The following is a 23,948-nucleotide window of genomic DNA, read 5'->3' as shown; positions in this document are numbered from 1 at the left end:
TTCTTGTCACAGGGAAGTGCAATATACCAGAGAATAGGTTGTGGGGAAAACCACTGTTCTCCCTCTGCTGATGGAGTAGAAGCATCGTGACAGGGAGTTTTGCACCCAAATCCTGTTGTAGCCTATGATGGACCTGACAGGTTGGGGGAAATGGACAGCTAAGTTCCCTTAGTCTGGATTATCCTCTTTTATAGCGTCCCTGATGAGATCATAGCTGGAGAGGCAGGGGTGTGACTCCCAGAATGAAGAATGTAGGGCTAGTGGCCAAAGCTAGTGACTGACAGTAGAGAGCTAAAGGTAAGTTTGTCCTTGTCATTGTTTTTTAAATTGTGTCAGGTTTGGAAAGGTCCTTCCAATCCTAGTGTTGAGATGCCACAGATGAACCCCAAATATCTTAAGGTGTCACTAAAAATTTTGAAAATAATATTTCTCTTACTTGCCTTCAATTTGAAAACACCCCTCTAGGCTACATGAGAGTTTTACAAAGGGAGCCATATTTGGAGTGGGGAATAGACCCCCAAATATGCCTCCTTCCATATATCTCTGCCTGTAACTCTGGATTCCCAAAAGATGAGGAATCCCTGGTCTAAGGTTTCCAAAGTCAAGATTGATCCCTTTCCCAAGTGACAGTCACAAAGCAAACACTGTATCACACCCCACCTCAAGAAAAGAGAATTGTCAACTACAAAAAAGTCTCTCAACATGCTCTTTGTGACCTTAAGCAACAGCTTTCCCCTCGTTGGGCCTCAGTTCTACCTTAAATTCAGAAGACTGTGATCGCTCACACCCAGCCCCAAAATTATCTCACCAGTGACTCGCCAAGCCCCGCCCCAAGCTACCTGGCGACCTTACTATTTCTGAGTCTGACTCCTCCCAGCGACTCCTTCCCTTTCAATTCCTTTGATAAATAGCTTCCCCTCTAATGGCTTTTGCTTTGGAAACTGCACCTCCTAACTCCTGCCAGAGACAGTTCTCCCCAGCATGAGCGCTGTCCCGCTCCCCTCGGCCAGGACAGCAGGTCTTCCCCTTAGCTTCTTGTTTCTGCTTTCCTTCTGGGTAGACCGAGGTGTGGTAGCTAAGGAGCTGAAGTTTGTGACATTGGTGAGTAGACTTTTCTCATTGCTTTTCCCTTAAAACTGTTACCAGCAGCGGCTGATAACCAAGTGTCAGGTTTCATATTAGCCTCCTGTGGTCTCCCAGAGACCAAACTCAGAAAGTGAATAATCAAGTTTCGCAAGTTCCTCCTAACGAATACTTAAGGTGTCCTGACAAAAAGTGTTTGGTTTGGTTGTATGTGCCTTTGTCGATGTTCTTTATTCACTTACTTCACAACTGCCCTAAATGCACGTTGCTTTTGACAGCCTCAAAGGAAGGGGGAGCTTCCTCAAAGTTGGGGGAGGCCTCAGCTGGCCACGGTTCGCACTAGGAGCTTAATCGGGCTTCATTCAGTTTAATGATGATTAGTTTGCAAACCAAAAAACTGTCCTATTCTGAATTAAGTAGCCCCTTCCCTTTTATTTGTCAGGAAATTGGAAAATATATTTGTAAACAGTCTTTGAAGCGTAAAAATGAAACTAAACTCGAGACTTCGAGGAGGACTTCCTGATGCATAGATTTGGTTGACCATTAAAATAATGTTTTTCTCCACGCAATGTAACATGCGACAAATTATGGGGAAAAGGGGTGGCATGAAGTTAAGGAAAGAAAATATACTGTTGGTGTTATTTTAAAAATAGATAGAAAGGGGCTTTGCAAAGTAAAGGGGATTTATCATTTTACCTGGGTGTCCTGGAATCAATCCCTCTGTGTCTCCTGGTTTCTCTTTGTGTTTGATTTTCTTTGTATGTCTGTTTCTCTTGTTCTGCTTCCCTCAGTCTCCCTCTGCCTCTGACCCTCTCTTTGTCTTTCACAGCCGCTCTCTCAATCTCTTTCTCTTCCTCACTTTTTTTATTTGATAGAGTAAAAATATGCTAGTAAATAATTAAATTTTCATACTGTAAGAGTACTCAAAATTTATTTCTATAATTTGCAGGGAAGTCATCTTTTACTTAAAAATTAAACATGAAGTTCCTGTTTTCTCAGCGTAGAGTATTCAGCACTCCTTTCTTTCCCTACAGAAAATACAAATTTCATACCATATGACTATTAGTACAGTAAATCGTTACTAGGTCATGAGTCAACAAATGAGAGACAGAGAATCAGAAACATATCATCAATTTATTTACAAATGATTTACCAGCTGCCAGACCTCTGTGCTAAAAAAAAAAAAAGTGTGTAATATTGTGTACCTTCTGTAGAGACATCCATGCAAGTTAGACTTTTTTGTTTGTTTTTTTAACGTTTATTTATTTTTGAGAGCCAGAGAGACAGAGCATGGATGGGGGAGGGGCAGAGAGGGAGGGAGACACAGAATCCAAAGCAGGCTCCAGGCTCTGAGCTGTCAGCACAGAGCCTGACCGCGGGACTGGAACCCACCTACCACAAAATCCTGACCTAAGCAGAAGTCGGACGCTTAACTGCCTGAGCCACCCAGGCACCGTAGTTAGACTTTTACTTGTATTCCTTGCCAACATGTTCGTTAAGTGAGTGTTGGGACTCTGCAGAAATTACACTGTCAACACTGTAAACCTGTTGCAAGCTGGTTGAGTGGAATCTTCTCTGAGATATTACAGTGAAGTTTCGGTTAACTTCACGTGGCCAATTCTCTGCCTCTTTTACCGGAGTCCAGGCTAACTTCCATTGGTACCAAACTGTTGTGGCTTTCCTTTCTCCCCCATCACTCTCAGTTAACATGTATTCAAGGACCACAAGTTAATTCTATCTAAGGACTTCAGCAAGAAGATACTACTTTCTTGTTTTTATTGATTAGAGAGAATATTTGACTATACATGGTTAAATTATATACCCAGGCAAATTCTTACAAAATTATTAGAACCAGGAGCACCTGGGTGGCTCAGTCGGTTAAGCATTCAACTCTTGATCTCAGCTGAGGTCTTGACCTCAGGATTGTGAGTTTAAGCCCAGCATTGTGCTCCGTGCTGGGCCTGAAGCCTACTTTATTATTATTTTTTAACATAAACAACATAATTTAATTGTTCTAAAAAGCCTTTTCCCTAGGCATTATAGTCTTGATGTTATAAATGTGCAAAGTAAGACAAAGAAAGTTAGATTGCTTGCTTAGTATCATAAATTATATAAGTGTTCATTATTTTATTTTTTTAGCTTTCTTTTTTTATTGTTCAAAATTTTATTTAAATCCAAGTTAGTTAACATGTAGTGTAATAATGGTTTCAGGAGTAAAATTTAGTGATTCGTCACTTACATGTAACACCCAGTGCTCATCCCAACAAGTGCCCTTAATGCCCATCACCCACCCACCACCCCTCCAGCAACCCTCAGTTTGTTCTCTGTATTTAAGAGTCTCTTATGGTTTGCCTCCCTCTCTGTTTTTATCTTATTTTTCCCTCCCTTCCCCTGTGTTCATCTGTCTTGTTTCTTTTGTCTTTCTCTGACTGACATATTTCAGTGAAGCCTACAAAAAAAAAGAGAGAAAATTGTTAGAACCAGAATAAAGGAAAGCTGCCTCTGATTAAAGTGGTAACATTAGTGACAATAACCAATCATGACTCAAATGTTTTTTACATGCCAGGCACTGCTCTGAGAGTTCAATATGGAATATGTCACATTATCCTCCCAAAAATGCTGTAAAGTAGGGTTTCTAGGAAAACACAGGATACCAAGTTAAATTTGAATTTCAGATGAACATCAAATAAATTTTTAGTATAAAGGGTGTTTCATGCAATATCTGGGCCTCCTGTAGTTTTGTTTGCTATATCTGGCAATTGTTCCCCAAAGTTTTTGTAAAAACCTTACTAACTCTATTTTACAGATAAAGAAATTGAGACACAAAGAGGTTAAGCAGTTTGCCCATGGTTACACGGTGCAGTCAGGATTTGAATCCAGGCTGGATGATCAAAGAGGCCATGCCCTTAATCACTAAACATATTCCATTCCTGCTGTATGTGTTTAGGCCAGCACATGGAGCTGAGATCTTTCCATGGAGGTTAGGTGTACAGATTTAACTCCTACTCAAAATCAGCAGGTGGCTTCCTGGCTGTTTCTCTCTGATCCAAGAAAAATAAATCTTCCCCAATTCTAAAAAGCTGTTCTTGGCAGAAAGAGCAGGAAACTGTCCCGGGTTCTTGTTCCCTGTCATGAAGAGAGTCATCACATGATCTTTTAAAACAGGTTTATCAAAGTTCGTCTCATGGAATGCTAGTTTGATGACTTGTTAACAGGAGTTGCTTGGTAAAAACAAAATGGGTTTCAGTAGTTAAATCTGCACTGGGAACAGAACAAGGGTTAAACTGCATTTCAGGTGTTTTAAGGGCAGGACTCCTCAGTCTTTTTCTGATATGTGCTGTGGCTTTAAAGGAAAGGATTTACTAAAACTGCATTTCCTAAACTTTGACCATAGAATCTACCTCCTTCTTTTCCAGAGTGTCCCATAGAAAACCCTTAGAGAATCATTATTCTTCACTTTTTAGAGAGAGAATAATAAGCATGGTGAGTATGGGAGGTCAAGGGAGATCTCTCTCGATTGCCTTTTTTCAGGAGGGACCTGAAATTAGTGACTGCCAGGATTAGAAGCCGAAGTAGGACATTCCAGGCCGACAGAACATCACTGCCGTGAGGCTAGGATAAACAATGTATTAGGTGTATGTGCCACAGGGGCTCTGAGGCAAAGCATGTTTAGTAAGAATATAAAGTTATAACATCCAGGTGGGCAAGGCCAGATCAGGTAGGGTGCTGTGGGACCCACGTAACATGCCAAATCTGCTTAGACTCAGTGGAGAAAGATCATTCATGGGGGTCCAAACCATGGGTTTGTTTGTTTGTTTGTTTGTTTGTTTGTTTGTTTGTTTGTTTTAAGTAACCTGTGGGCACCCAGGTGGCTCAGCCAGTGAGTGTCCAACCTTGCCTCAGGTCATGATCTCAGGGTTCGTGGGTTCAAGCCCTGCATCCGGCTCTCTGTTGTCAGCGCAGAGCCCACTTAGGATCCTCTGTCCCTCTCTCTCCCTGTGTACCTCTCCCACTCTGCTCCCTCTCTCTCTCTCAAAGATAAACAAACATTAAAAAAAAAAGTTACCTGTGATCTAAAAGGATGAAGTGAATGTGACGTGGTGGGGAAAACAGTGCGTAGCCATCATGAAAAGAAGGAGATCTACACGACTCATTCAATCTCTTTGAGCCTCGGTTTCCTTGTTTGTTCAGGACAGCAACAGTGCCAGCCTGGCCTCACAGGAGTTGTGAGAATTGAAAGAGAGAGCAGGGAAAGAACTGTACAAAACCATGGAGGTTGCACAAACACAAGAGGTTGTTATCCTGGATGTCTTCTATTGCAATTACCACTACTGCAAACAGTCCTACTGCTGACCCTCTATTTTTAGGTTTCTAAAGGATTTCGTAGAGTATCACTGCTGGACTGAGAACATAGGTTACAAAGTTGGCAGAGCAGTAGTTAAGAAGATTGCCTTTCCACAGACTTAAAAGAGGACCTAGGCACGTCCAAAGGCTCCAGCTGAAACTCCAGTTGCTCAAGAATCCCACCTGTGCACTTGAGGGCACTCCCTGATATGCACATGTGCACACGCACACACACATATTGATTTCCAGTGCTGGGTAGGGGGGGATGGCTTATCAAGTGTCTCTGCGGGACACCCCTTCTGAAGAGCTCATGGCATGTTTGAGCCCTAAAACCTATTGAAATATAAAGGAGTTACTCCTGACCTGTAAGGACAGAGTGAGGAAGCTTGTTTAAGCCTTATGATTATGTTCCACGGCTCTGCTGTTTAACAATCCCTCCTCCAAGGGGACCACACTTATTTTCTCCCCAGGCTATACTGTCATTTAGATGCATAATCTCAGTTTTACTTTTTTATTTTAAAAATTTTTTTAATGTTTATTTATTTTTGAGAGAGAGAGCAATAGGGAGAGCATGCAAGAGTGGGGAGGGGAGCAGGCAGAGAGAGGGGAACAGAGGATCAGAAGCAGGCTCTGCACTGACAGCAGTGAGTCTGATGCAGGCAGGGCTCAAACTCATGGACCATGAGATCATGACCTGAGCCAAAGTCGGCCGCTTAACTGACTGAGCCACCGAGGTGCCCCTCAGTTTTAATTTGTAAATGGTATTCAGGGTTGTTTCTTATATCAAGGTTTTATTTTCCTCTAGTGCAACACTGCCTCCCCCCCAACACACACAGCTTCCAATCTTAGAGGAAACCCCAGATTCCAGATAACCCACTGGTGGGATGTTAAGGACGATGTTTTAGCACAGAAAAGTGAGTCTCTTACACAGGTTGAGAATGCAGGCATTGGAGATACACAGTCTGTGTTTGGATCTCTGCCCTATCATATCACACTCTGTGTGACCTTGTGAGGTCACTTAACTATAGGGCCGATTTCCTTGTTTGTGAAATGAAGATAATAATAGTAAATGCTTTGTAGAACTGATGAATGGATTAAATTATGAGAAGCACTTGCCACATTTTCTAGGACACAACAAGCATTCAAAAAAACCTTGAGGAATTCTTGTGGTTATAGTACGGTAGGAAGCATTGTAAATTTTATTTCACTACCGTGTCTCTCATCTGACCTCTCTTTGGCTAACTCAGGGCCTCTCAGCTACAGGTACCCCCCTAGGGCACATTTGGCAGTGTCTGGAGAACTTTTGGGTTGCCACAACTAGGGATTGCTACCGATGTCTAGTGTGCAAAGGCCAAACATGCTGATAAACATCCCACAATGAACAGGACAGTCCCTCAAAAGGAATCATCCAGCCCCAAATGTTAACAGTGCTGAAGTTGAGAAACCCTGGAAACTAAACATTGTAGCTTTTATAATCTATTGAAACCATATAACAACTTTAGTTACTCTGATGTAAGAAAGTATTTTGCACAATTACCTGGGATCTAAAAAAGTCTAAAATGTGTTTCGAAGATAGAGCACCAATGATTAGCCTCGATAATTTCTGAGAATGTGCAGCCTTTCTTCTTTCCATGAGGGGACGATTCATGACCGCAGTTTCTTACCTGACCAAAATGATTGCTTAAGACCCTTGTCTGTTTGTTGCAAACTGTTCTACTGAGACTTTAATTTCTTAGCAGTTTAGGGGACCAAAAGATCAGTTTTCTTTAGACACCAGAGACACAACCCAGGTCCTAGAGGCCTCCCTCACTTTCTTAGAATCCCATCTGAAAGATGACCAAAATTTAAGACTGCTCCTTATTCTATGTCTACTGGAGCATCTTAGCCAGGCAGTGTAAATGATAAGTACAGGAAATCTCAGACACCGCAAGGCATTATGCAGCCCTCGTCTGTATTAAAAATGTTTGGTGGCCTCAGTGTAGACTTCATCTTGAGTTTCTTGAGTGTTTTACTTGTCTTATCTTTTGATTATAAAATAGCTTTGTGTTTGGTTTGGTATTATTCAGGAAGTGTATTGGAATCATAAAATACCAGGGTCTTGAAAGTCCGGACTACTCTCCCCCAAGGATAAAATGTGCAATCAAAATAGCATGACATGCATATTAATCCAGAAGTATGTTCTTAAAGGATTGATGCTTAGCTTTTCTCATCTTCCTATCCACAAGTCCTTTATTCCTAATCTCCTAAAAACTAATAAATCATTGGTTCAAGACAGTCACAAATGGTATGTGGCATTTAAAAGCCACTATTTTTATGTTATGTAAAAATTTTAACACCATTTTTACTGTAACCATAATTAAGGAAGAATACTTCTTATCAGAGTTTGTCTGCGGTAAAGTGATTTTTCTAAGCTTTGTGTTCCTTCTTGCCCTGATATACAAACCAATCTCCACACGTGGCTTGCCTGCTTTCTAATGAGTGATCGTCTTGTTACCTACATTACCTGAAACACAGAAAAGTGTTAGTGAGCTTAAAACAGTGGTCCTTGAGGCACCTGGGTGGTTCATTCTGTTAAGTGTCCGACTTCAGCTCAGGGCATGATCTCATGGTTGTGGGTTCAAGCCCCACATCGGGCTCTGTGCTGACAGCTCAGAGCCTGGATCCTGCTTTGGATTCTGTGTCCCCCGCCCCCTCTCTCTGCCCCTCCCCTGCTCACACTCTTTCTCTCTCAAAAATAAATAAACACCAAAAAGAAAGAGAGAGAGAGAGAGAGAGAGAGAGAGAGAGAGAGAGAGAGAAAGAAAGAAAGAAAGAAAGAAAGAAAGAAAGAAAGAAAGAAAGAAAAAGAAAGACAAGAAAGGAAAGAAAGAAAGAAAGAAAGAAAGAAAGAAAGAAAGAAAGAAAGAAAGAAAGAAAGAAAGAAAGAAAGAAAGAAAGAAAGAAAGAGAAAGACAAGAAAGGAAAGAAAGAAAGAAAGAAAAGAAAGAAGAAAACAGTGGTTCATAACCTGAGCTTTACCTGGGGAGATCTTTAAAATCCTGATGCCCTGACCACATCCCAAACTAATTAAACCAAAATCACTAGGAGGGGGATCCAGTCCTCAGAATTTTTTTAATTGCCCCAGGTGATTGCAATGAGCAGCCTAGGTTGAGAACCGGTGGTTTAAAAGAAAATCTATTAGGATGAGCAGAGGCAAAACACCGAAGTGAAATTTTTAACATTACTGTCTTGACCTCTTTTCAGGTATTTAGGCATGGAGACCGAAGTCCCATCGAAACCTTTCCTAATGACCCCATCAAAGAATCCTCATGGCCACAAGGATTTGGCCAACTCACTCAGGTTGGTTGAATTTTTAGCTAAAGATTGCCGATAAGTCTTAAGGGAAATTAAACTGTGTGGGGTCTGTAATATATTGAAGCCATACAACTACTTTAGTTACTCAGATCTGGAGGAGTATTTTGCACAGTTGCTTAGGATCTAAAAAGTCTAAAATGTGTTTTGATTGTGGAAGGAGAGGCAATAATGTTTAATTTCAGTAATTTCTCATTATGACCAGATCACCCTAGTGACTAGTAACTGTAGGAAAATTGTATAAAATTGCCAGTTTTGATTTTTTTTTTTTTTACCCTGTTTGGCTTTATTGAAGCATGAGAGCTGTGCATGGCCACAGATGAATACATGAACTTAAAGGTGCTGAAGAGAGCCAACAAATGCTTGGAGGCCAGCCCCCCGAGTTTCTCAGCCTCCACCTGAGAAAGTAGAAAATAATCTTGTAGTCAATAAACTGAATCAGCAGGGTTAGGAAAACAGAATTCCTCTGCAAATGCCCATACCAAATTTGATTTTTTTTATCAGCTATGTACACTGGGATTGAGCCTTCCTGATAAGTGGTCGGTTAAACATAGGGAGCCCTGCTCCCTGAAGAGCACCAAAGGAGAAGGTGAAGGGGAGGAGGGCAAAGGCATCTGTAGCCACCACTCCAGTGCCCCACCCCCTTCCCTTGCAAGAGTGGATGGCGCTTGTTTGGGGCCATGAGGCCGCAGGTGTTGCTTCTGTCCCGACCAAAGCAGTTTAAATACATTAAGAAAATCTCATAGAATGTTTAGAGTCAAAAATCTCTAAACATTTAACTGAACATTTAAACCAGTGGATCTCAGGGTGCCTGGGTGGCTCAGTTGGTTAGGCGTCTGACTTCAGCTCAGGTCATGATCTCATGGTTCGTGGATTCGAGTCCCATGTCAGGCTCTGTGCTGACAGCTCAGAGCCTGGAGCCTGCTTCAGATTCTGTGTCTCCCTCTCTCTCTACCCCTCTCCTGCTTGTGCTCTCTCTCTGTCTCTCAAAAATAAATGTTAAAAAAAAATTTTTTTTTAAACCAGTGTACCTCAATCGTGGCTAAAAATTGAGATTATTTGGAGAGCTTTAAAAAACATTGATGTCTGTCTGGGCGGTTCTTATTTGATTCATCTAAGATGTGGCCTGGACGTTGGGCTTTTGAGAAGCTCCTCAGTTGAGCATTTGACTCTAATGTGCAGCCAAGGCTGAGAATCACTTCCCTAACTCAACCATGTTGCTTCATAGAGGAAAAATCCCACTGAGGCTATTTGAGGTCAGCATCTTTTGGCTCTCAGGTCTGAGCTCCTCCCACCATAGCCTACCCAGCTTGCGGCTCCTTAAAAGAGAGAACGGTAGCAAAAACCCAGCACTAGTCCTTAATACCTGTGGTGGTGTGAAGAGTCCCGTTCCCTTGCTTGCTTTTCCAGTAAGATGATAAAATACTTTTAGACTGTGGGACCTGGATTCTCCTCTGGGTGTCTCTTGACTAGCCATCAGACTTTCCTAGAGCAGTGTTTCTCAAGTGCCAAGTGTAAATGTATCATCTTGTTAAAATGCAGGTTCTAATATTCAAAAGAAATGAAAACACTAATTCACAAAGATACCTGCACCCCCATGTTCATTGCAGCATTATTTACAATAGCCAAGACATGGAAACAACCTAAGTGTTCCTCAACAAATGAATGGATAAAGAAATATATAGACATATATATCTATATATACACACATACACATATGTATATATGATGGTATATATTATATATATGGAATATTTTTTAGCCTTTATTAGGTCCTGGTGTTTGGGACAACATGGATGAACCCTGAGGGCATTGTGTAAAGTGATATAAGCCAGACAGAGGAAGAAAAATACTGTATGATCTTATTTATATGTGGAATTTAAAAAAAATTTTTAAAACCAAACTCCTAGAAAAAGGGGTCAGATTTGTGTTACCAGAGGCAGGAAGTAGGGGGAGGGAGGTTGGGAAAAGGGTGATCAAAAGGTACAAACTTCTAGTTACAAGGTAAATAAGTACTAGGGATATAATTTACAGCACAATGACCTTGGGTAAAACTGCTCTATGATATTCTATGATATATAGGAAAGTTGTTAAGAGAGGAGATCCCGAAAGTTCCCATTACAAGGGAAAACAATTTTTCTTTTTTTTTTTTTGCTTTCTCTTTTTATTGTATCTGTATGAAATGCTAACTAAATTTATGCCAGTGATCATTTCACATTGTATGTAAACCGAACCATTATGCTGCATACCTTAAGCTTATACAGTGATATGTGTCAATTGTATCTCAATGACACTTGGGGAAAAAATGCAGATTCTAATTCAGCCAGTCTGACATGGGCCTAAGAGTCTTCATTTCTAACATACTCCAAGGTGATACCAATGGTGCTGGTACATGAAGTAGCAAGGTTCTAGAGCTCAGATTCCTCCCTTGGCCAGGCGCTTCCAATCTACATAATGACAGAGTGATGGCTGTCTAGGTCACTGGCTCTCAAAGTGTGGTCTCTGGATGAGCAACATCACCATCACTTAAAACTTGTCATAAATGTTAGTTCTCTGGCCCTCCCCGACTGAACCAGAAACTATGGGGTTCAATTCTGGGAGCTTTTGTCTTAATGAATCCTCCAGGTGATTCTGGGAATGCTGAGTTTGAAATCCCCTGCTCTGTAGAAGACGACTGTTTCTTCAAAATTCAGCTGTAAGTTAATGCAACAAATTAGGTCCAAAGTACCTGCTTCTTTAGCTACTCGCATCACCCAGGAAACTAGCAAAAATTAAAGCACACCTGACTCTTTTCACACCTGCTTCCTCATTCTAGGGAGGTGGTAATTATCATGGTATCTAGAAGTAGAAGCAAATGAACAAGTGGGACCAAGCCGAGCTATAGTGACCATATCCTCTCTGACTCCTGAGGCTCTGGTAAAACTTGGGATTAAAGATGGACTCGAATGCAGTGTTTCTCAAAGCATGGCACTCTACTACATGGATCTGAATCACTCAGGGCACTTGTTGAAATGTATATTCCAGGGCCACCCCAGGATCTAATGAGCAGGAATCTCTGGGGGAAGTGCTGAGTCATCTGCATTTCAACAAGAACCCCTAGATAATTTTGCTTCTGATGCACAGTAATGCTTGAGGATCACTGAACTAAAGCAACACTCCTCAATGGTTATTGGCCATCAGAATCTTAGTAAGCTTGTTAAAAACAGGTTCCTGAGCTCCATGCCCCCCCCCCCCCGGAAGATTCTGGCTCAGTAGATCAAGGTGAGTCCTAAGAATTGGGTTTCTAACATACTCCCAAGTGATGCTAATACTGCTGATCCCCAGACCACATTTTGGGTAGGAGGCTCTAGTTTTTCATGAACCAGGCATAAATAAACTGTGCAGATAATAAATCATTACACCTAGAAGTTAAAAGTGATCTTCAGGGGCCCCTGGGTGGCTCAGTTGGTTGAGCATCCGACTTTGGCTCAGGTCATGATCTCGCAGTTCCCGAGTTCAAAGCCCCGCATCAGGCTCACTGCTGTCAGCTCAGAGCCCACTTCAGATCCTCTGTTCCCACCCTGTTCCCCTCCATCTCTCTCTCTGCATGTCCCCCGCTTGAACTGTCTCAAAAAATAAATGCAACAATGAGAAAAAAGTGATCTTCAGATTCATCAAGTCCAACTTCTTACCAGATGGTTGAATTTCTTCCACAAAACCTCCAACAAGTGGTCAACCAGCTCTCTTGAATGTTCTACAACAAAGATGAGCCAGTGATGTTCTACCTCACCAGAGATGAACCATTTATTTAAATCAGATCAATCACCAGCTATTAAGTGTGCAAGGCTCTATGTTAAGTTCTAATAAAGGTGAATGAGTTTTCTCCAGAAGTCGTGGCTAAAGATTACAACTCTCTTTTCTTGTTTTCATTTAAAAATATGTTGTTGTTTTTGTTGAACTATTGAAGTGCACCGTTATTTACTCCGCTCATTCAGTGAGGAGAAATGAGACTCACACATAAGATTCCAGAATTTACTTTCACTGATTTTTGCTTTTATTTGTTCTCATAGCTGGGCATGGAACAGCATTATGAACTTGGACGGTATATAAGGCAAAGATATAGAAAATTTTTGAATGAGTCCTACAAACGTGAACAGGTAAGTTGGGGATCCAAGAGTGGAAACGTTTTTCCTTGATAGGATGTAACATAATGGTGCATTTGTGAAAGTGTTTTACCTGTTTTCCAAGGAACTTATACAAGTCAGAGATCTTATTTACAAATATACTCCTCTTTATTTTTTTTGTTCAACGTTTATTTATTTTTGGGACAGAGAGAGACAGAGCATGAATGGGGGGGGGGCAGAGAGAGAGGGAGACACAGAATCGGAAACAGGCTCCAGGCTCTGAGCCATCAGCCCAGAGCCTGATGCGGGGCTCGAACCCCCGGACCACGAGATCGTGACCTGGCTGAAGTCGGACGCTTAACCGACTGCACCACCCAGGCCCCCCCAATATACTCCTCTTTATACAAACATTTTATTCCTAAAAAATTTATGAATATGAATAAGTTAAAAAAATTTATGGATAACTATTGGCAAATACTTTGGCTTGGTAAGTAGCCACCACTTAATTGATCTCTTTTGTCAATTCAGCTATTGACATACGCATTCTCATCATACTGTCTCTATCTCCATAGATACTATGATCATGATGCTAATGTTTTGGTGTGAGGGTCCTGGCCTTTCTCAAAAATACTCTTCACAGTGGAAAACCCACAGTTCCAACTGATTGGATTCTCCTTTGATTTTCCCCACTCTAGGTTTACATTCAAAGCACGGACGTTGACCGGACTTTGATGAGTGCTATGACAAACCTTGCAGGCCTATTTCCCCCAGAGGGTATCAGCATCTGGAATCCCAGCCTACCATGGCAGCCCATCCCGGTGCACACAATCTCTCTTTCTGAAGATCGGGTCAGTATTCTGGGATAACCAGGACATCCCCTGGGGCTGAGGAGGAGGAAGGCAGGTTGTCCAGTACTTGTGGGCTTGGAGGTCTGGACACTGCTTGGTCTGTGCGATCTCAATCCTTTTCTAATAAAGGCACAAGGGACAAAGTAGGACACAGAAATCCCCAGGCAATAGAGAGTAGGAACAGAATCTCAGCTTGGATCTTTATCATCGACTTTGTTGTGCTACTCTTTCACCGAATGGCAGTTCATCCCTTTCCATCTTCACACACACACACATGCACACACACGGGGTTCCCCTTGTTCTACCTTCAATTCCCAGGCTTTTGGCGCCCTGCATAGGGTTCTCTTTCTTCCAGAACACTCTAAGACCTCTCTCCCTACAAAACACCCATCCCCACATGAAACTCTCATTCCGAGGTAGGGGAAAAAAGAAAGATTTGAGTACAGAGTTAGTGACTAGCACTTTATACGTGTCATCATATTACCTTTTGTAACAATCTTGAATGGACAATATTAGTGTTCTCCTTTTATATCCAGGGATATAAGTACTCAGAAAAATAAAATGGGCTCAGTCCCACAAAGCTGGTAAGCATCACAACTGGGACTAGAACCAGGCCTGGGTCATTCCAGAGCAATTTCCTTCCCTGTAAAATAGTGGTTCTCAAAGTTATTATATTAGAATTACCTGAGAATGTTTTAAATCCTGGCACCCAGGGCACTCTCCACAACAAATCAGAATATCTAAGGCTGGGATGCAGATATGAGTACTTTTAAAATCATCTCCCTAGATGTTTCCAGTGGACAGCTGAGTGTGAGAACCAGTACCATAAACCAAGCTGCCTGAATGAGGCTATATAAGAGAAGCTCTCAAATTTATTTGCACTGCATAGGAGGGACCAAGAACTCTTTAACATTTTCAGAGGAATTGCTTTATTTTAATAGTATTAAATACATCTAACTAATCTCCCAGATGCGTGATTTAAGACTAGATGAAGGAAATAGTTTGGGACAAGGAATCCATCCTGATTCCCCTGCAGTCACATTGTAAGCATGACCATGTCATTTCTCTGTAGCTGGGGCTTAGCACAACTTCTGCACCCGGATTGTTGCCCAGAGACCCCCTGGGGCAGGCCACTGTCCTCTTTGCCCTGCCAGTACTCCTAGACATTTGACTGAACTGTTGCATCTAATGACGTAAGAATATTTCCCAAATACTTTGTAGAAACAGCCTGAGCCTGTCAACCTCACTCCAGGTAACTCTACTTTAACCAGTCGTTCTGATGTTTCCTGAAAAGATAGGATGATTTATTTGTACCTCTTTTTCTTCAACAGAATCAGGAGTAAAATATTATGATGATCAGTGTTCTTAGGAGTTGGTGAATATTGTCTTCCAAAAAGAAAAAAAAAATCACATTTGCCACAGCCTTTTCTGCAAAGATAGACACTGGACAGCAGAACCAAATTTAGCCGGTGCAGACCAAGGTAGTTGTTTAACCCTTAATCCTGAAAGCTAGTAATTAAATTATGTAGTAAAGAGAATATAGGAGCTATTAGAAGAGGAAAAGAGAAACAAGGAGAGTGAGGGAGAGAGAAGCAAGCAAGATTATCATGGCTTCCAGCTACGTGCTAAGATGAAAACAGTTCTAACATCAGCTAAGAAATCTGACAAAATCAATCAACACACAGTTATTCCCAGAGCTGTGCTAAGTGCCAAAGAGAAATATAAGGCCAGGTTCCTTCCCTAATTTATCATCCACTTGATTACAAAAGACTCGCATGTGTGACACGTGCAGACCACAATACAAGTGGTGGGTTGATGATCCAAGTATAAGCTGCCCGTGCTGGAGGAGCCCAGAGAAACACACACGTGGAGCTGCCACAGGGCAGCCCGTAATGACAGAGTCTTCGTGGAGGGAGTGAGAGCTCACACCAGACCTTGGAGGAAGGAAGGAAAGGAGAAGAAAGCAGCCCCAAAACATGGCAGTGGGTGAATATACAGAGGGTTTGCCCTTCTGTGTCCAGAGTTCGTATTTAGAAAGAATGAAAATGGCTGAATAACTATATTGGACACAGATTAAAGAATCCAAATTGAATAGCCAGGGGGAATCTTGGGACTAAGTGGCAGTGTGATATAGGAGGGCTGCATTAGGGGCGCCTGGTTGGCTCCATCAGTTAAGCGTCTGACTCTTGATTTCAGCTCAGGTCATCATCTCATGGTTCATGAGATCAAGCCCCATGTCGGGCTCTGCGCTGACAGCATGGAGCCTGTTTGGGATCCTCTCTCTCTACCCCTCCCCACTGCCCCCTCCTCCCAAATAAATAAACTGAAAAAAAGAAGGAAGGCTGCATTTAAAGCTGGAGAAACCTAGGTCTGAGAGCCAACTACCATTTCAGACACTTGACCTCAAGTCACCCCCTCCCCCCGCATCAGTGTCCTTTTCTGTAACGTGGGAACAACAGCACCCACCTATTTCATGACGATTCATGAAAACCCAGTTGGTTAAGAAATGAAAAATTTTGTTAATTACAAAATGCTGGTCAGATGTTTAGGTGATTATCCCACTTATTTTCAGCCTCTCTCATTTCAATGTGTGGGATGAGAAAACTAAAGACTAGGAAGGTTGAGTAATTCATTGAAACCTAGGCCTTTAAATGAACAGCCCTGTCCCTTTTCCCTTCACAGTGTCATTCGTTCTGTGGAAAAATTAGAAAGTCATGCAGGGAAATGAAGATGTAAAGCAGCAGACATAAACCTGTGCACATTCATTCTTCAGTACCATGCACACATGATAAGTGGTGGTCTGAGGCACCTGTCTGACAGTGGTTGGGAAGCAAAGGATACTGGAGCATCTGAGAATATCTGGGGAAGCAATTCAGCAATGAGGAGATGAAGGTCTGAAATTAGATGCAAAAGACATTAGAGGAAAGAAAGCAAAGTAAGACAAATGAGACAGAGTCAGGAAGCAAGTTATTAAGAAAACAAGTTTCCTGAGTAGCTACTCCTATGCCAGGCTCTGTTTGAGGCATTGTCAACACAGCAGTGAACAAGAGAGACAAGATCCTGACTGTCCTCGAGTTTGTATTTTATAGGAAACAGATGATAAAGAAGTAAAAAATAGTAACGATTTCAAATGGCGATGAGGTCTTTGAAGAAGATAAAGCAAGAAAGAATGGCTAGAAGAGGCTGGTGAGAGTCACCCGGGGCACAGTCTCAGGCAGGGGACCGTCTGCAGCGCCCCCAAGCCTGTGAGCTCAGGGGATAGTAAGGAGGCCGACGGTGTTGCTGGAGAGGAGTGGGTGAAGGGGCAGTAGCAGGAAAGCAGGGCAACGAGATCTCTAGAGTTAGCTGAGTTTGGATTCTAGCAAGTAAGATGAAAGCCAGAATGGTGTGGTCTGATTGATGCTTTGGAAAGATTTGTGTTTATAAAAATGAAACGCTAGGGACCCCTGGGGTGGCTCAGTCAGTTAAATGTCTAACTCTTGGTTTCGGCTCAGGTTGTGAAATCATGGTTTCATGAGTTCAAGCCCTACATCGTGCTCTGTGCTGTCAGTGCAGAGCCTGCTTGCAGTTCTCTCTTGCTCGCTTTCTACCCCTCCTCCTCCCATGCTGTCTCTGTCTCTCTCAGAAATAGATAGATAGATAGATAGATAGATAGATAGATAGATAGATGATGTGAAAAGGATTAGGGTAACTGCAGTGTGGAGAATGAATTGTGAAGGTAGAAAGAGTGTATGCTTACTGACCAAATAGCAGGCCCTTGCATTAATTGAAGCACAGGTTACGGTGGTTTGGACTGGGAGGGAACGATGAATAAAATGAAGAGGGGTCTATTTTGGATATATTTTGAAAGTAAACAAACAACTGAGTAGTCTATGAAATAGGATGATAAATGTTACCATTGCAAAAGTAAGGAGATTACAGAAGTAAAATGGTTAAAAATGAAGTTGAGTTCAGTTTTGTACATGTTAAACTTGAGGAGAAAGAAACATCCAAGTCGTGATGTCCACCGAAGGCTTGAAATACGAGACCAGCCACAAATGAAAAGTTAGAGCAGCAAAATAAGCTGAAGAGTCACCAACCTGTAGGTTATATTAAGACTACAAAAGATTGTTGAATTTAAACTCATCCCTTTGTCCTCATAATGGGTTTTTAAATGTATTTTTCTACATATTTAGTATATGCCCTTATTTTAACAGCCTGCAAACTTGCAAGAATCCAAGTCAATGAATGGTTAATCAATCTCTTAAGATTCTTTCCAGAACCTCTTATTCATTTCTCCATACTTATGTGGGGTGGGGGGGGAAGGGGGTGCATGTGCACATACATGTGCAATTTGTGCTAGAAATGAAAGAGGTCCAGTAGGAAGCAAGATAATCATACCAACATGGAAAACCAGGAAGTGTGACTCTTTTACCAATGATATAGTCCTACTTAGGCAAATTCATGAAAGAAGAAAAAAAAAAGCTTTTCAGTTCTGGGTACATATCCTACTCTTTAAGACCTACAGACCATTTATCTCCTTTTCCTCAATTTTAGAATTTCCTTTCAGCTGAAAACACATTTTAATCTTTTATTCAGGTCACTTTGTACCTAATGAGGCTTAAAATATGTCTACTGCTTCTTTAGTGAAAAGTTCTTCCAACAAAGAATTTATGATTTTTCTTTTGTCCTCAGTTGCTGTACCTGCCTTTCGGGGACTGCCCTCGGTTTAAAGAACTTAAGGATGAGACTCTCAAATCGGAGGAATTCCAGAAGAGGCTGCATCCTTATAAGGTTAAAAAATGGTGTCACTTAGTGGTGTGCAGAGGTGAAAGGGCCAAAGACAAAGGATGAAACTCCAGCTTCTTAAACATGTGGGAGGAATGTGTCTGCCAGTGGCTGGTTATAGCAATGGGTTAAAATGTTTAGTGAGGGTCAGTCATCTCTACCCGGTCCCCTTCCCTGTGTGAGACCACAAGCTAATAACGAAGCCAGTCCCTTTCTAATCCTATACCCGTGTGTCTGAAGGAGCCAGACGAAAGTGCATAGCTAGGTCAGAATAAATGCAAGTCTAAAATGATCTGCCTTATTGAGGTTGAGGGGTTGGGACCATTTATCTTCATACATAAAGGATAATCTTTTTTATTTTATGTTTCCACTTTGCAAAATACCCCTTTTTAATACTATGCAAAAGATAGATACAATGCTTCGTACTTTTAAAAATATTTTGGGGGCACCAGGGTGGTTTAGTTGGTTAAACATCCGACTTCAGCTCAGGTCATGATCTCATGGTTTGTGGGTTCAAGCCCCGCATCGGTCTCTGTTCTGACAGCTCAGAGCTTTGCATTCTATGTCTTACTCCCTCCTTGCCCCTTCCCCACTTGTGCTCTGTCTCTCTCTCTCTGTCTCTCAAAACTAAATAAACGTTAAGTATTTTTTTTAAGAAAAAATAATATTTTGAATCTCTAATACATTAAATACAGTGGAAAGTCTCTTAAAGACCCCGCAGGTAATTGCTGGCAGTATTTTCTTATAAAGTCTTGCAGTTTCTTTATGCACATGCAAATAAATATGAATATATTTTGGTGGTTTCCTCTTTGCTACACAATAGTGGTATACTATATTCACAAGGTTGGACACTTTGGGTTTTTTTCAATTAATAGATCTTAGAAATATTTCTATATGTGTACATAAAGAGTTTCCTCATTTTTTTATAACTGCATTTGAATCCATGGACCTCCCATACTTTCTCTAACCAGTTCATATTGATAGACAAGTGAGTCATTTCCAGTCATTTACAGTCTGTATGAGTATCTTGTGCATCTAAATCATTTCGTAAGAATATCTGTGGAATAGTATCCCAGAAGTAGAAAATCTGGGGCAATTGGAAATATTATCAAAATATCCTCCAAAGTGATTATACTAATGGCTACCCCTATCAACAATGCACAAGATTGCCTGTTTCTCTATAGCCTTGCCAACAATGTGTAGACAACTTTGAGGAGATTTGCCAATCTGTATGTTAAAAAATGTTATCATTAGAAGCATCCCCTCTAAAGTCAGGAACAAGACAAGGAAGCCCAGTACCATCATTATTATAGAGCATTGTGCTATTGTACTTTTCTCTTATGATGAGTGAACTTTGGATATCTTTATCTAGTTAAATGTCTTTTGTATTTCTTGTTGTCTTCATATCCCTTTACCATTTATCCTTTGAGTTATTGCTTTTCTCTTTTCTATAAATTTTAGGAGCTTTCTCCCTGTATTTTGACATTTTTTTCCTGTTCCATAAAGGGCATTATTTCTATTGTTTGCCTATTGACGTTGTTTACAGTGTTTTTGCTAGGGCATAGTCTTAAGTGTGCTGATGTGTTCATATATGGTTTGTATATTTGTAGTCATATTTAGAAAAGTTTTTCCCACTCCTAGGTAATAAAGGAAGTCTTCAATGTTTTCTTCTAATTCCACTGTATCATACATTTACATAGTGGGCCCATTTATAGTTTATGCTGGTGTGAGCTGCGAAATTTGTAACCTGCTTAAGTTTTTCCATATTTCCCTAATCACCCTGTCACTATTTATTGAACAGTTCCCCTTTTTCCCACCTTTTTCTTATTATATATATTAAAATTCCCCAGTGTATGTGGTCTGTAGCTGGACTTTTTATTCAATTATTTTTACGTTTCATTAGCCAAAACTACGCTGTTACACTTAGTAACATTTATACAGACTTCAATATCTAAAAGGCTTGTCACCCTTCACTCTCTACTTTTCTGGTTTTTCATGACTATGTTTTTATTTTCTTTGCGAACTTTAGAGTCCACTTGTCTGAGTTCCAAAATCACTTTTTTTTCACTTTTTAGTGTTTTTATTGGAGTCAGATTAAATTTATATATTAACTTGGAGAATTTGCAATTCTATGATATTGAGTCTTCCTTTCTAAGAACATGGTACATGTTCCTATTCTCATCTTCAAGATTTTTTTTTCAAGTCTATTTATTTATTTTGAGAGAGAGAGCATGCGCGGGAGGGGCAGAGATGAGAGAGAGAAAGAATCCCAAGCAGTCTGCACTATCAGCATCAGGAGCCTGATGCAGGGATCGAACCCATTAACCTGTGAGCCAAAATCAAGAGTTGGATGCTTAGCCAACTGAGTCACTCAGGCGCCCCTTATCTTTAGGAATTTTTTAAGGTTTTCTTCATTTAAGTCTTTACATTTATTGTTAAGTTTGCTCCAGGCTTATAACATCTGCAAACAAATATGGCTTATCTCTATTTTTCCAATATTTATGCCTCTGATTTCTTGTGCATATTTGCACTGGCCAATACTTTTTTTTTTTTTTTTTTTTAAAAAGGTTTTTTTTCAACGTTTATTTATTTTTGGGACAGAGAGAGACAGAGCATGAACGGGGGAGGGGAAGAGAGAGAGGGAGACACAGAATCAGAAACAGGCTCCAGGCTCTGAGCCATCAGCCCAGAGCCTGACGCAGGGCTCGAACTCACGGACCGTGAGATCGTGACCTGGCTGAAGTCAGACGCTTAACCAACTGCGCCACCCAGGCGCCCCAGCACTGGCCAATACTTAAAGTACGGTATGACATAATAGTATTGGCAGAGGACATCTTTGTCTTATTTTTTATCTATTAAGCATGTTGGCTTTAGGACCAAATAAAGATATTTGTATCAAGTTAAGGAACTAGCTATCATTCCTATTGTGTTGATTGTTTTTAATCAATAGTGGTGTTTAATTTTTTGAAAAGTCTTTTTAACATTATTTAAATATAATTAAGTTATTTTACTCCTTGGATCAATTACTAAGATTAATTATTTTCATAGATTTGCTACTATTGAGTCATCTTTACATGTCTAGAATCAAGCCCTTTCTTTGGATATTGAATTATTTGTTAATATGTTACTTAGACCTTTTGTATTCATATTCAAAGCACCATTGGACTATAGTTTTCTGGCCAGTCTTTTGTCAGTGTCAGTGTTGCACTTACTCAGAAAAATGTTTTGGAAGTTTTTTTCTTTTTTTCTTTTTCCACACTCTATAACAGTTAAAACAGCATTAGAATAACTTACTCTTGAAAATCTTGGTAGAATTCCTCTGTAAAGTTATCTGGCCCCAGAGCTGTTACTTGGTTTGATTTCGTTTCGTTTAGAGGGGGGATCTTTAATAATTAATTTAGTTTAAGAAGATTTGTTTAGGTTAATATTGGCAAATTATATTTTCCTAGAAAATTTATCCACCATATAATATCTTTCAAAAGGATTCCCAGAAATTGCTGCCAAATCCATCAGGCAGGTAGCTGAACAGTAGGTGTTATTATCATGACAATACAAGAATAATCCAGAATCTAGAGAAATGTGTGCGTCCCTCCCAAATTGATCGCCAGATATCAGGTCCAGTTTCTGCTGTATATTCCTGAGGTGTGTTGGCCTAAGACCTGCTTCCCCTTCCCACCTTGCCCAGTCATTTGTATATGTGAGTTATACTTCACCTATTTCCAAAAAAACATTTGAGGTAGTACACTTGGCCTGGTTCCAAGACAAACCAGGAGCACGTGGCAGTAAGCCAGCATGTGCCCACATTTGAATGTAATCATTAAAACTAATCAATTAGTGGGGTGCCTGGGTGGCTCAGTTGGTTGGGCGACCGAGTTCAGCTCAGGTCATGATCTCTCAGTTAGTGAGTTCGAGCCCCGCGTCGGGCTCTGTGCTGACAGCTCAGAGCCTGGAGCTGCTTCGGATTCTGTGTCTCCCTCTCTCTCTGTCCCTCTCCCCCTCACGCTCTGTGTCTCTCTGTCTCTCAATAATAAATAAATGTTAAAAAAAATTTTTTTTAAGTAATCAATTAGCGTTCGTAAAATTCTTCAGGTTTGTATTACCACAGCCAATATTCCAGGTTCACTTTCATGTGAAGAACAGCACAGCTCTCAATGGGGGCAAATTTGCCCCACAGGGAACATTGGGAATGTTTGGAGACACTTTGGGTTGTCACAGCTGAGGGATGAGGGATGATGCCATGCTGTTCATCTGGTAGATACAGGTCAGGGAGACAGCCAAATGTCCTACAAAACATAGGGCACTCCCCACAACAAAATTAGCCCCAAATATTCATAATGCTGAAATTAAGAGTCTCTAATGTAGAAATGTTTTCTCCCTCTGTGTGTGTTTCAGGATTTTATAGAAACCTTGCCAACATTTACAGGATACCATACCCGGGACCTTTTTGGAATGTGGACTAAAGTCTATGACCCTTTATTTTGTGAGGTAAAAGAAAAATTATCAAAGATTAACTTGCAATCTGATTTTATGACCCCTGCCTATTTTGAGACAGATGAATACATTTTCTTTCACTTTTTGGCAGATATGTTACTTATGCTTCCTTTGACATTGAAACATAATTCAAGCCTTCTTTATATGAACTTAAAAATTCTGACTTTTTCTCTCCATTATTTATGTTTTCACCCTTTAGAAAATTGCACGCAAAATTGCTTTTCTTTTGTGCCTTGCCGTGTACTTATTTTTCAGTCACTCAGGAATGCTGGGCTCCTGTCATGGATTGTAATGAAAGCAGCAATGTTATTGAATAGACAGGGGAAAAAAGGCACCTCATTTCTGGATATAGAAATAAGCAAGCCAACTTGAAACCAGGTTATTGAAATTGGTTTATCGGGAATCTCTTCCTTGCGGTACAATGCATACGAAATAAACTCTGTAGCTGGATCAATGACCTTTGAGGTTTTCAAGCCTACATGGTATTTTTCACTCACTATGCACCACCTACTGGCCCAAAGGGGTACTCTATAATCCTGTTTTCCCTACCAGGCTCCCTGAATCCTGGGGCAAAATTCTGACCACCCACACGATTTACAGCCACCTCTGATCTTGAGGCCATCATGAATGTCTGGGGACAGCAATTACTTTCATAGTTCATCTTAGTAACAAATGACACAGTTTGCCCCCTTTCATGATCGAGTTCATTGCCTAAAAGTACACACGACTCTCCCAATATTTTCACTTTATCATTAGCCCCTGTTTCAAGGAAGATTCGTTAGCTTTACAAAAGACTCCTTAGTGGGGACAAGAGCCCACATTTTGGTTCAAGTCTTGATTTCTTTTCTTTCTTCCTTACCCTGGGTTGATTTGAGCTGTTCCATAATGTGGGTGTGGTGCGTGGTTTCCTTTTCTCCTCCCTCCCACTTATTTCCTCTCTGGGCCTCTCCACTTTGATCTC

At 40.9% G+C, this 23,948-nt stretch overlaps 1 protein-coding gene across 4 annotated transcripts in view; it reads left to right on the top strand.

Annotated features, from left to right (window-relative positions):
- The first annotated feature begins 866 nt into the window (after positions 1-866).
- Positions 867-23,948, top strand: part of ACP3 (acid phosphatase 3) — a 45,873-nt gene continuing 22,791 nt past the window's right edge. For 2 of the 4 annotated variants that reach the window (XM_003992120.4, XM_019810705.2), the window contains exons 1-6: positions 868-1,101; positions 8,671-8,766; positions 12,828-12,914; positions 13,577-13,729; positions 18,404-18,502; positions 22,889-22,981. In XM_003992120.4, coding sequence (XP_003992169.2) covers positions 982-1,101; positions 8,671-8,766; positions 12,828-12,914; positions 13,577-13,729; positions 18,404-18,502; positions 22,889-22,981 — 648 coding nt within the window. In that variant the 5' untranslated portion in view covers positions 868-981. Of the gene's footprint in view, positions 1,102-4,499; positions 4,567-8,670; positions 8,767-12,827; positions 12,915-13,576; positions 13,730-18,403; positions 18,503-22,888; positions 22,982-23,948 lie in introns of all 4 variants that reach the window. The other 2 variants (XM_045037595.1, XM_019810704.2) reach the window with 2 other exon arrangements.

The sequence above is a fragment of the Felis catus genome, chromosome C2, assembly GCF_018350175.1.
Source record: "Felis catus isolate Fca126 chromosome C2, F.catus_Fca126_mat1.0, whole genome shotgun sequence".
NCBI lineage: Eukaryota > Metazoa > Chordata > Mammalia > Carnivora > Felidae > Felis > Felis catus.
Note: the sequence above shows the minus strand (reverse complement) of the source record. Positions and strands in the feature narration are given on the sequence as shown.